At 45.0% G+C, this 14,171-nt stretch overlaps 1 protein-coding gene across 1 annotated transcript; it reads right to left on the bottom strand.

Annotated features, from left to right (window-relative positions):
- Positions 1 to 9,829: 9,829 nt before the first annotated feature.
- On the bottom strand, positions 9,830 to 10,909 carry LOC144060495 (trace amine-associated receptor 13c-like). Its single transcript, XM_077580104.1, has 2 exons — positions 10,719 to 10,909; positions 9,830 to 10,646 (listed from the first exon to the last, which is right to left on the bottom strand). The coding sequence occupies exons 1-2, from the start codon at positions 10,895 to 10,897 to the stop codon at positions 9,830 to 9,832; spliced, it is 996 nt and encodes a 331-aa protein (XP_077436230.1). The 5' UTR covers positions 10,898 to 10,909.
- Between the last annotated feature and the right edge of the window lie 3,262 nt (positions 10,910 to 14,171).

A 14,171-nucleotide genomic window follows, 5' to 3' on the forward strand; every position in this document is an offset into this window, starting at 1 on the left:
GAACAACTTGTCTTCAGGGCACGAGACCGGGGTCTGCGTGTCGTCCGCTGCATCCGCCACCTTCCGCTCCACTTCCCACCGGAGGGCTCCCAATACTCTGTCCTCCGGGACAATGGTTTCGGGTGGAGACCCCTCGGCGGCTGGACTGTGTATTCAGGACAAGGCGTCCGGCTTGGTGTTCCGGGCTCCTGGTCGGTAGGTGATGGTGTAATTAAATCTGGTTAGGAACAGGGCCCAGCGTGCCTGGCGGGGATTCAGCCTTCGGGCGGACCGGAGGTACGCCAAGTTTTTGTGGTCAGAAAAAATCTGGAAAGGTTCCGCCGCGCCCTCCAGCCAGTGTCGCCATTCCTGCAACGCAAGGATAATGGCCAGCAGCTCCCGGTTGCCCACGTCGTAGTTGCGCTCAGCCTTGTTGAGCCGGCGCGAGAAGAAGGCGCATGGGTGTAGCCTCTGGTCCTCCGGTGACCGTTGGGATAACACTGCCCCCACTCCTGTCTCTGAAGCGTCGACCTCGACGATAAAGGGAAGAGTCTCATCGGGGTGTGTCAACACCGGGGAACGCGAAAATAATACTTTTAAATTGACGAATGCGGCCTCTGCCTGTTGGGTCCAAACAAACGGAATTTTGGTGGATGTCAGTCTTGTTAGTGGTTCCGCTTTTAAGCTGTAGTTGCGAACGAATCGACGGTAGAAGTTTGCGAATCCAAGGAACCTCTGTAGGTGTTTCCTGGATGTGGGAGTGGGCCACTCGACCACGGCCTGGATCTTCGCTGGGTCGGCTCTCAATCGACCCTTCTCCACAATGTAGCCGAGGAATTGGACTGAACTGGCGTGAAACTCACATTTTTCGGCTTTTACATACAGCCGGTTTTCCAGCAGTCGTTCCAGGACCAGCCGAACATGTTGTCGATGTTCGGTTTGATTTCTTGAAAAAATCAAAATGTCGTCCAGGTAAACAAAACAAAAATGATTGAGCATGTCGCGCAGGACGTCATTAATGAATCCCTGGAACACGGCGGGAGCGTTTGAGAGGCCAAACGGCATCACCAAGTACTCAAAATGCCCAATAGGTGTTTTAAATGCTGTCTTCCACTCATCGCCCTCCCTTATCCTCACTAGATGGTAGGCACTGCGAAGGTCCAGTTTGGTGAATACCGTGGCTGAATGTAAGGGAGCAAACGCTGAGTCCATTAGCGGCAACGGATATTTGTTCTTGATAGTTATGTCGTTCAGACCACGGAAATCGATGCACGGGCGTAGGGTCTTGTCTTTCTTTTCCACGAAGAAGAACCCCGCCCCTAGCGGTGACTTGGAAGGCCGAATCAGTCCGGCCGCCAGGGACGTGGTGAGGTACTCCGTGAGGGCTTGACGTTCCGGCTTGGCGATCTGATATAGGCGTGTACCAGGCAGCGGTGCTCCAGGAACCAGTTCTATTGCGCAGTCATAAGGTCGATGTGGAGGGAGAGACATGGCCCGGTCCTTGCTAAACACCTCCCGCAAGTCGTGGTATTCTGCCGGTACCTCATCCAGGTTAATCTCCTCTAACGTGGCTTTGGCCGGGCCACGGTGATCATCCACTGCTGACTGCAGGCAATGCGAGTGACAGAAAACACTCCATCTCTCCACCCTGGGAATGCCCCAGTTAATGTCCGGGTTATGCCTGGCCAGCCAAGTCAGGCCCAGGACCACTGGGGCCGACCGGGACGGCATAATGAGGAACTGAACGGTTTCCACGTGGTTCCCCGATAGACGCATCTGTAGGCTGAAATCACACCCAGGGTGCGCCCGTCGAGGTCGCGCATCTCCTTGGCTCTCTTGAGTTCAACCACCGGCCATTTCAGGATGTCCACCATCCTCGGGTCAATAATGCATTCATCCGACCCTGAATCCACCAGAGCCGTCATCCTAGCGTTTACCCCCCCCCCATGTCATCTCTCCTGAGACTAGTAGTCTCCTTGGGTTACGTTGGAATGGGATGGTTGGGGCTGGAACAGGTGCGATGTGCCTGTGTCTCTCAGGCCGCCTCCCACACTTGGCCGCTAGGTGTCTCCACCGGTCCGTGTGCTCCGTTGCCGAGAGCCGCTCTCCTCCCAGCTGCAAAGACTCCGCGCCATCTCTGGCAGGCGCGCGTCGCCATGAAGCGTTGGGAGGCGGGGCGTCAACGAAGCGCCCCGCGGACGTGGCCGACACCGGCTGAGCAGACGTCTCCGTTGCCTCCGGTCGTCGCTCCTCCTCCTCCCGTTCCCGCCGTCGCTCCCGCAACCGGTTATCCAACCGGATGGCCAAGCCGATGAGCTCCTCCAGCGTGGACGTCTCGTCCCGTGGCGCCAGCTCCTCCTTAATCCGCGGGTTTAGTCCCTGCCGGAAAATTCCGCACAGCGCCGCGTCGCAGTAACCACTCTCGGCGGCCAAAACCCGGAAAGAGATGGAGAATTCCGCCACGGAGGAGCCGGCTTGCTGGAGGTCCAGTAAGCGGCTGCCTGCTTCTTTCCCTCTTACTGGGTGGTCGAAGACATTACGGAATTCAGTCAGGAAGGCAGGAACTGAGGCTCGGAGCTCCGGGTTGGTTTTGCTGGCCGCCATCGCCCATAATGCTGCCTGGCCGGACAGCAAGCTCATAATAAAAGCAACTCTGGAGCCGTCGTCCGGGAAGGTGTACGGCTGTTGGTCGAGGACCAGGCTACACTGATGAAGGAACTGGTCACACCCACCAATCTCGCCAGCGTAGCGGGGGGGATGCGGAATATTGGGTTCCCGGAAGACAAGATTGCCTGCTGATTGGGAAGTGGGGAAAACAGGAGACGCTCTGGCAGGTCGTGAGTCTTCCGCGGCCGTGGATTCCGGTCTCCGCTCCATCTTTAAGGTGAGCGATCCAATCTGTGCAGTTAGTGCAGACATCACCTCCTTTAGATCCTGGAAGTATTGCTCGTGCCGGCCGAGCAAGTGTCCATGGCTGGCCAGGACCTGGCGCGGGCTGTTGGGATCTGCGGGGTCCATAGTTGGTCGGGTGATTCTGTCACGGCTTGAGAATGCGGATAACTTTGATTTAATGTGGCGATAAACGCAAACACAAAATCACGCACACAGGCGGACAAAAATAAACACAAACTCACGCACACAGGCGGATAGCAAACAAACTCAAAATCACGCACACAGGCGGACGAAAACAAACACAAACTCACGCGCACAGGCGGATCACAAACAAAACTCAAAAGCACGCACAGTGGCGGCAAAAAGGTAAATCATGGGCAGCAGGAGAAAACTTGTAAGACGAGTACAGTCAGGTAAAGAGAGCGGCGTCTCGGGGTAATCACCCGACACTCCTTGCTGTGTCCATCAGGCTTTTATTGAGGTCTGATTGCATGATGGGCAGCAGGTGTGTATGGTGGGTGGAGCCCACCAGCTGACCCAAATCATGACATATTATAACTGTTTTAAGGCTCTAAAACCCCTCTCCACACAGTTTATACACTTTTTTCATCGAGGTATTAACATTTTCTCATATTCATATATATATTCATATTCTCTCTTATTTAAACATTCTCTATTTTCAAACCTTCATAAATTTTATAAAATAGGTACATAACTCGAAAAAATGCATGCAAAATTGCACATACAAAAATCTGCGAAACAGCGAGGCCGTGAAAAGTAAACTGCGTTATAGCAAGGGAACACTTATTCATTTTTTGAAATATTTCATCCTTTTTGAACTTATGGAAGTGGCCACCCTAGTTATGGTTGAGGTTAGAGTAAGGAATGGGGGGGTAGGCAATCATTTTCGATGGCTACGGTTAGGGGAAGGCACTAGGAAATGCATCATGTCAATTAGATGTCCCCACGATGACACAAAGACATATGTGTGTGTGTGTGTGTGTGTGTCACAAAGCTGCCTTAGCTCATAGCTTACAGTAACAGTAACAGTTACAGGGACAGTAACATTAAAAATCTACTTTTTGGAGCTCTTAGTCATGTTAAAATGCTAATTACTCACCAAAAATATCACCAAAGTGGTGTTTTCCTCCATTCGCTCCTCTATGAGAAATTCACCCAATCTGAGAAAACGAGCACATGCTCACTGTATGACTATGTGAGACCTCCATGGGATGATGACAAAAGTAGCCTTTATCAGTAAACATTCTGTCCAAATGAATTCAAAGCAATCAATTATCCTTCATATTTGCAATGCCAAAGTGCAATGACAATTGGCCGTCTTAAAATCCCAGGGAAAGTTCTGGCTGACACTTGTGTAGAACTTTTGCGCTGCTGAACCTAACTAATTGAGTGGTGTAGTGGTTAGCACGCTCGCCTCGCCCTGTAAGCAGCAGCTCCCAAGTTTGCGACCCACTCAAGTTTTTCTGCCTTCTTCCTTTTTCTTTCCTCTCTCTTGTCCCTTCTCCTCCCCTCCTCCTCCACAATTTCTTGAGCTGTTTTATTACAAATGTTTATTGAAGAATTGATGGCTTGCGAGTGCTCAAACGCAGAGCTTCAACAGCAGGATGCAGCCGGCTCGCTGGGAGCGGGGAGAGGCGGGGTTTTACTGAACCGGGCCAACACAGAATATTTCATTTTGAAAAATTACATCGCCATGGTGTCAAAGGTAAAATTTAATCATTATATGCCTATAGTTACCTGTCGAAGGGCTTAAAATACTGTGATGTAATCCCTTTAATTTGTCCAATTTATACTCTTTATGATACACGCTGGGTCATGTGGATAGGTTTCAAAAACAGCTAGTGTTATTGTTCAATTTTTGGTTATTTTAACCACTGTTAACCCCCTAACCGCCGGTTAAATTCTTAACCCACCGTTAACTAACTGACCGTTAAATATGCGTTGTTCAAAACATGGTTAGTCACGCTGTTAGTTAACGGCACCGTTAAAGTTAACCGTGCCATTTACGGCACTGGTTGGCACAGATATATCACACAATTCCTCTTTTTGTTTACTTCCGGGTCGGCCAAAGGAATGGATACCATCCAAACGATCAACCAAACAAACGCTATTCAATCAATGATTGAAGCAAGTTTTTGTGAAATAATTTATTATTATTTTTTAATTCATTGAAAAAAAAAAATTCTTCCGTGTGTATTTTCAGTGAATATATTGTGTAATATTTTTGCCAATATTTTTGTAGCATAGAATATTGCATGTTTTTGTTTGATTTTGTTTCTCATACTTTTGTCCGTTTTTTTGTCTAACGTAATTGTATTTTTGACTGATTTGTATTTTTTGTGTAGTATTTTTTAAGAATCGCTTTTATTTGTTTTTGTATTTATATACTTGTAATATGTGTATTTTTTTATTAAATACTTGTAATGATTACTAATATTTGTAATTACTGTTTTAAATTGAAATTAATAAAAAAATATATAATAATAATAATACGTTTAAATTATTTTAACGTAAACAATTAGCACAGTGTTGTTGTCTGTATTGACGTGAAAGCAAACAAGAAACATCACAGGTAACTTCTCTTTGGAATCACCTCCCACTAAATGTTGGGCAAGCCCCCTCTGTCCATTTTTAAAACTCATCTTAAAAAACACATTTTTATTGAGACTTGGAATTGTTTTACTGCTAAGCGGTAGCGTGCGCATAACTCTTCATCAGAATAATCACCAATGTCAAAGCCAAGCCCTCCATAGACTCTCTTTTTCCTGCGCTCAACAGGCATCATGAAGGCATTAGCCACAAACACAGAGTTAACCACAGTGTTAAAAAGTTAGCAGCGGTCTCTAGGTGTGTTAACTTAGGGTTAGGGTTAACAGCAAGTTAACAGCCGGTTAAAGTAAACAGAGTTTTGAACAACAAGATAACAGTGCCAATAACGTTAACGGTCGGTTAAATCTACTTAACCAATGGTTAAAGACATAACAAAGTTTTGAAAAACCAGGCCCTGGGGGATTTGGATTCATAACAGGGGTTGTATTTGGTTTTATTTATCCATTTATCTTAATACATGTTAAATGAAAAATTATTATTTTATTATTATTATTACAGTATTATCATGTGTGGCCTGACTGACCTCGATAAATGGACTTTTGACTCATTGAAAAATATCTTTGTGGCCTTTCAGGATTTGTATTCAAGTAGGCCTACCGCTAGTCTAAACTGTATAACTCGTAAGCAAATACACAAGTACACAATTCATCTCCCACACTGTCATAACATGGAAAAACAGCATGTGGCTCAAGAGTCTTTTAACCTGACTTAATCACACAATGGAAGTTATTAACTCATATTTTGCTACAGTCAAATCATAATCAACTTAATCAGGTAATGTTATCCTGATTTCATCTGTTGAACCCATAATTTGATCATCACATCAACTGCAGATTAACTATGTGATCTTAAATGAATACTGCTTTAAATGTATAGGCCTATTGTAGTATAACTACATGGGATTGATGATTATTATGCAACGCATGCTGCACTATAAAGGCCCAGTCCTGCCTCCCCCCCCTCTACTGACAACAACAGCCCAGTCCTGAGCATGCATGAAGTAAGACTCTGTCTTCATAACATCAACCCCAGGAAAGCAGCCGGACCAGATGGAGTGGTGGGACGGGTGCTAAAAAACTGTGCGGATGAGCTAGCAGAGGTCTTCACCACCATCAATAATATTTCATTGTCTACATCATGGGTTCCAGTCTGCTTCAGAGCAGCCACCATTATTCCTGTGCCCAAACAGTCAAATGTCACATGCTTAAATGACTATAGACCGGTGGCACTCACCCCTATACCAGTCAAATGCCTGGAGAGGCTGGTCATCAAGTACATTAAGAAAGCAGTTGACCCGTATCAGTTTCACTTATTCCACCCTTCTCATTAATACCGGGGCACCCCAAGGATGTGTCCTCAGTCCATTACTCTTTACACTATTCACACATGACTGCTCCGCCACCCTTCCCTCTAACCTCATTGTTAAATTTGCGGATGACACCACAGTGCTTGGGCTCATTAATAACAACGACGAGTCTGCTTACAGAAGTGAGGTACAGCATCTGGCATCACGGTGTGCAAACCATAACTTGGCCCTTAACATCAAAAAGGCCAAGGATATAATTGTGGATTCTCGCAGAGCAGGACGTACCATCCTTACCCCACTCTTCATTGGGCGTGAGGTGGTGGAAAGGGTTAATAACTTCAAGTATCTGGGTGCTACAGTGTCAGAGGACTTGACCTGGTACAAGAACACTCGTACAGCTGTGAGAAAGACCCAACAACGCCTCTTCTACCTCAGGAAACTCAAGGTGGCTAAAATCCCTCAACAGTTCATGATTAACTTCTATCAGTGTGCAATCAGCAGCATACTGACCTACGGATTTTTTGTGTGGTTTTCCAGCTATACTACAGCCGAGCAGCAGGCCCTCCAGAGGGTGGTGAAAACAGCGGGGAGAATCATCGGGAAGCCTCCTGGAGTTCAACACCATCTACACCACCCGCTGTCTGAGGCGGATACATAACATCCTGCGCGATCAGCACCACCCTGCACTTTTTAAAATTGTATTTATTTTAAATAATATATATATTTATAAAAGCAAAAAAAGCACCACCCTGCTCATCACCTCTTCTGTCTGCTACCCTCTGGGAAGAGATATAGGTCCATCCGTGCCAGGACCACCAGACTGGCCCATAGCCTCTACCCTCGGGCAGTGAGGCTGCTAAATGAACAACCCCCTCCCTCTCTGCTACATATACATCTTCATATTCCACCACTGCAATAACTATGGTTTAGGTCTTGTATTGTTGCAGCTCCAACACAATCCCCCATTCCACGGACTGGCCTTTAGCACTCTATTTTTCTTGCACAAGTATGTTTAATGCATTTTACTTCTGCTGGGTTTGTTAGACATTCCATATGCACTTCTGCACTTTACAGACTCATAACATTATCTCGTTGTTTATAACCATGTTATTTGCAATGACAAATAAATATTAAATTGAATTGAAAGCTGTTGTGCGGCTGATTCGCCTTGGAAGTGTCAGGTCTGCGGCCCCCTGAGTGTGTGTGCGTGCATGTGTTTGAGCCCTTCCAGCAAAACATTGGTGCATTGAAGTCGAAAAGCAGTGTTCCCAATCACAATCAGCTACTCTATTTAAGATGGCCCCTGACTCCACCACACCGCCAGCTCGTCACAACTTCTCGATGAGTTTGTACATCCAGCCACTCCTTGGAATTTCACGTTTTGATTATCTATCCTGATTTGCATTTCCATCCTTGTTTCCAGCCTGACATCTTGCCCGCACTCCTCGAACGCTGCACACGCCTTGCCGCCCAGACCCAGCTCTCAGCACACAACGGACCACAACCCTCCTCCAGGCCATCCATCCCTGTTTCAATAAAAACTTTATCAACTCATCCATCCTCGTTTCTGTATTTGGGTCCCCCCGGAACCGTGACAGGAAGCATACATGCAACCTCAAAATCAATAAAATAAAAACACTAGCAACAACAACAACGACTGGATTGTAAGAGGGTTTTAATATATTTACTATATATATATATATTTACAAACAACTACCTATCTATCTATGGCCAATTTAGAGTCTTGAATAATTTAAGACTGTGTTCAAGTTGAAGGCCATATTCCACTGTTTCGTTCGAATATTTTCATTAGCACGTGTACGCATAAATTTTGGTGCTGCAGTCACTTTTGCAATTGGCTTCTTTTTTCCCCCTTTCTCTCTCAAGGGAAGAATATGAAACCTGAGATGAGTAGGAGTGACATCTAAATGATGGCAATACTTGACGACGCCATAAGTCGAAAATGAACAGGGCCGCGTTTTGTGCAGCGTACATATTATGTCATCATTTTGACACTTAATCGCCTTTCACCCTTTTTATTCAGGGAGTCAGACGCCATTGATATTTTAGCCTTAGGCCCGCGCTGCCAGTGGTGCATGGGCACATTGAAAACTTGTAAAACATGAAATAGAAACTAGAAATTATGTTCAACACATGTCTCCAAGTTAGCTTTTTGTTATTATTTTTGAAGTATGATTTCAATGTGTGCTGCTCCAAGCAGAGCCGCACTCCGCCTGAACACAAACGCTCTCTCACCATAGTATATGGGCGTCAGAGTGAATTTGTGAATGGGCCCTCGGAAAGAACATGACGACGGGATTATGAGTAAATGCGCATGTTGGCGAAACAATGGACAAGGACACATTGTTTAACTCTGACGAAACGCAACATTCACAATGTTCGGCCACATTCGCAGCTCAGTGGGATAGGGGGTTTAAGAAACAGGTTTTTGGAAAGTGGGAAGAAGCCCAGAGGCCTGATTTAATCCCACTACATCAAAACTGTTATTCTGATTTTCTGGAGTAAAATAAGAAGCACTATTAAAGCAATACAATGTTAAATGAGCCATGAAGATGGACTGAATGTGTGTTGTTGAGGCTTTTAAAAACAAAAACAATGTATAGAGACAAAAGTAGCAAGGAAAAATATCACAAATGTCACATTTTGAATGCCACTTGTGTTGCTGCGGGTGTTTGGAGGAGTGTGTGGCTGATGGCTGAGGAACAGTGTGACTTTCTGTTATGATGCTTTTGCACTTATGAACATACCCTCAAGTGAATGTGATGTTTTTTTTTGTTTATTTGTGGCCTACCAGTTCAGGGTAAACCATGTCCCTCACCCAAACACAGCTCGGGCAGACTTCAGCACGCCCGCGATGGGATAGATAGTCCAGAGAATGAATGAATGAATCATACAACAATAAAACCAATACATCTTAAAGACAAAACAACAAATCTATTTTAAAATGTGAAACAGGATGTAGAAAATGTTGTATTGTGGACATCATGACATGTGAAAGCACTACAGTATGTTGATCTGGCTGGAATCAGGCTGCAGAATCTGCAGCGTCACAATGAGCTTGATGGATCTTCTGAACCACGGATAGAAAAGGGCATAGATCAGTGGGTTCAAACAGGAATTAAAGAAAAACAAGTAGGTGGGGATAAAGGCTGAAGACGCATTGATCAAAATGTACTGGCCTGAGATGGTAATGCAGAAATAGGGCATGATGCACGCAATAAACACCACCACCACCACGCCGAGGGTCCTGGCTGCCTTCAGCTCAGAACTTCTGGCAGGCAATCCCTGCGAGCGCTGCAATGTGACAACTCCCACGTGGAAGCGCACAGCCCGCGCATGAGACACGGCCACCACAAACACTCTCGTGTACAGAACCACAATGACTGTGATCGGGCCTATGAAGGAGATAAAGAGGTCAATCATACCTGCAGCATAGTTGACCACAATCGCACATTTGCCTACACAGGTGTTGTACCTGCCTGGCTTTTTTAGAATATCCATAAAACACACACAGTAGAAGACAATGTAAAAAAACCAGCATAGCAACATGCTGAATTTAACTCTCGTTTGGGTGATCTTGATGGGGTAATGCAGAGGGTCACATATAGCCACATAGCGGTCGATTGATATGAGCATCATGCTTCCTATTGAAGCAGACGTTACTATGAAATTCAGGAGATAGAATATAGCGCACACAAGGTCACCAAAAAACCAACAACCTTCAAAAAAGAAAATCTGAAACAACATGAGAAAGCCCACCAAGAAGTCAGAGGTGGCCAAAGAGAGCAGGATCAGGTTTGTGGGGGTCTTCAGTTGCCTAAAGAAAGAGAAACATTCATTATTATTCCTGGACTTGGTCAAAGGGGAGTTAAAAACACAATGCACTCACTTGTAGTGAGAAATTGAGATGATGACCAGCAGGTTAAGAGTGATGGTGACCAGAGAGATGGCCGACAGCAGCAAGTAGGCGAGAGCGGTGACGGAGCGAGGATGTTGCGTCTTCTTGCAGGATGTGTTGACGAGCAACGGGAAGCACAACTCGGCTTGGTCCGTCATCTTCATCATCATGGAAAGCAGGAGACGAACAGCCCCTCAACTCGGTCAGCTTTTCTATGGTGACAATGTTCAGATGTTCTATACTACAGTTTCTTTTTCTCCTCCTCCTCCTCTTCATCACCACCCTTCCGTACTTTGTCAGTAATCTTTGGGGATCCAAGGCAGAACGATTTCCTACTATTTTATATGCAACTTGACTACACTGAGAGGACAGAAAAAAATAAATACCCTCCTCTCTCAAATGGAAAGTGTTTGTGATGCAAAAAGGAAAAAAAGTGAGTCTTCAGAAATCAGCAATGGGTCACATAGTGTCGGTCGGGGGGTTGGCCACTTACTTTTTTGGGGGGGAATTTAATATTTGTGGAGTTTTTATCATGTCCTTGATAATGAAGAAGATTTGATGTTCCAAAATGAATCACGATTAATTGGATCGAATTGAACTATTGTGAATCGAAATTGAGGTAATTTGAATCGATATCCAGCCATTGTGACAACGTGATTTGAACTGACTCCGTGAACATATGCCGTTATCGCTTTGCATTAAGTTATTTGTCAAGGTGGACGTGATTGGTTGAGGGATGGTGGACCCAAATGCAGGGAAATAAGGCAGTGAGACAGGAACCAAGAGCAATGCGTGGAACTTTAATAAAACATAGGAAAAAGGGTGTGCAGACAACCGTGACTTGATTGGCGTGGACGTAGCCAAACAGGACCTGACATAACGTAGTTCGACTGGACAGGTTGTCGTGACTGGACATGACTTGACGTGACAGAGCCTGACATAACGTAGTTCGACTGGACAGGTTGTCTTCGCCGGACAGAACTGGACTAGTCGCCGTGACTGGACAGGACATGACTGGACTGGTCGCCGTGAATGGACTGGTCGTCGTGACACAGAACAGGACCTGACTAGACTGGTCATCGTGACTGGACAGGACGTGACTAGACTGAAACAAGTGTGACTGGACAGGACGTGACTAGAGTGAAACAAGCGTGACTGGACAGGACGTGACTAGACTGGAATGAGCGTGACGTGACAGGACCTGACTAGCCTTGACTTGACTTGACAAGCTGTGGAGTGGCTATAACTTGGCTGCGGCTGGGGCTACGGCTTGGCTGTGGCTGTGATGAAGGCTTGGCTGTGACAAAGACTTGGCTGTGACAGAGGCTTGGCTGTGACAAAGTCCTGGCTGTGACAAAGACTAAACTGTGACGAAAATTTTGACTGTGACAAAAGCTTGGCTGTGATTGAGACTTGACTGTGGCGGAGACTTGGCTGTCACAAAGACTTGGCTGTAACGAAGACTTGGCTATGACATAAGCTTGGCTGTGACAAAGACTTGGCTGTGACAAAGACTTAAATGTGACGAAAGCTTAGCTGTGACAAAAGCTTGGCTGTGACAAAGGCTTAGCTTTGATGAGACGAGCCACACTGACTGGACAGACACAACAGACTAAATACACTAACACGAATTACATGACAAGCCACACCTGGTGAAGACACAAGCGGCTGAGGGCACTGTTAGGTTGACACACAGGGGAAGTGAAGACACACAGGCGGACGTGGTTACACATAACGAGACGAGGGGAAAGACAAGGAACACAAAACACTGAACACACAGGCAATAAAGAACATGAACACTCAAAATCAAACAAAACCTCAACCCCAAAGAATAGAAAGATACATGACATTATTTTAGGGAAATGTAAGAAATACTCATAAAATAATATATTATTTTATTTATATAACTAAAACATTACAAGGGGTCAAAAGGTGTTTTGAGGAACAAAACAAAAAACATTTTATCGCAATTAGCCTTCCTTCCTGGAAGGCAGCAATATCCCTGGTACAGAGACCGTGATGCTCACGCAATGAGGTTTCCAATAGCACCTCACGCGAAGCCAAGTCATAAACATTGAAATGATAATTGCAAATTACGCTCATCTGCTTGGTGCCTCCCATTTGTTTTGTTTTGCTTTTATTCTTTGTGTTTCATGAGAGAAATGACAGCCGGCAAAGAAGTCAACAACAGCATTTGGCTTGCGTAGTTCCCGCTTTGACGTCATCAGGTTCTTGAGTTTCTGAAGTGAACACTGAGCGTTTTAAAACCGGTCAACACCGTCAGAAAACAATCTTAAAAACACGACTGGGTCATTTTGCGGGGGTATTTTTTACCGTTGACATCAGTTTTAAGGAAATAACTCTAAAATAAGTGCTAATGCTTGATTCAATGTTGGGGTATTTGAAGCAGAGCAAACAAGTTCTCTGTGTGAAGTTATATAATACATGTGCACATGTCATGTCAACTATTGTTCTGTAGGAGCTCAACCCCGGAGGTACGAGTCGTCATTAAACTGTCAACTGTTCTCTTGTCCTTTTGTATTCACCGTGTCACTAAACACTTTAAGACTGGTTCACATGGCAAATTTTGAAATTGTTGGCAGACATCCAAACTCTGAGAGACAGACCACTCACACGACAAGAGAAAAAATCACGGGTATAAACAGTTTTGAACATACTGTGTGTGGTGTGCGGCCGCACGGCACACACGGACCAATTTCATTCATGAATGTTCCAGGTTCGACAGGAAATCTCGCAAAGCCTCTCGAGATGACTTCAAAGTAGATAAACATGGAGGACTAGTGGCGATACTTCGTAGTTTGTTTTTAGCTGAAAAAAGCAACATCAAAAGAACAACCAACAACCTCTGAAAATATCAAAACAATCGCCACTGTATTTTGGATTTCATAGGCATTAAGCTTTTTCCTCCCCATAGACATTCACTATAGAGAAAAAGCTTAACATGGTTTAGAAATATAGACCAACCGCCACCAAAATTCACATGCACATCTCTACTTATGCCAGTGCTTCTCAATTAGTTTTTTTTACGCCCCCCACAGGAAGAAGAAAATATTTCACCGCACACCACTCCGCCACAACTATACAGTAAATAATTTCATTTGTCGATAAAATTGTTGTAAGTACGCATCTGCAGAGGAGCTAATACTTCTTGTGCATCCTTTGTCAATGAGAGTGCCACTGCCACCTACTGTAGTGAATGTGTGATTACACTTTATTATAGTAAGGCAAAAAAATAAAAAACCTGAATGGATGGATTGACAAATGGCAGGAGCACATACACACACGAGAAACACAGCCATGTACCGTCAGGATATAGAATACAGTATACTGTATACAGTACACATTGGTTGTGTTTTACAACAATATGTATTCATAATTTCACATGTCCTACTTAATTCGTCGTCCTTGACTACCACTTTCTTT

Source organism: Vanacampus margaritifer, chromosome 11 (genome assembly GCF_051991255.1).
Source record: "Vanacampus margaritifer isolate UIUO_Vmar chromosome 11, RoL_Vmar_1.0, whole genome shotgun sequence".
NCBI lineage: Eukaryota > Metazoa > Chordata > Actinopteri > Syngnathiformes > Syngnathidae > Vanacampus > Vanacampus margaritifer.

Coding starts and splice junctions, on each gene's coding strand:
- LOC144060495 (XM_077580104.1), bottom strand. CDS start 10,897: ATGATGATGAAGATGACGGACCAAGCCGAGTTGTGCTTCCCGTTGCTC. Junction 10,647..10,718: donor ATCTCAATTTCTCACTACAA/GTGAGTGCATTG, acceptor CTCTTTCTTTAG/GCAACTGAAGACCCCCACAA.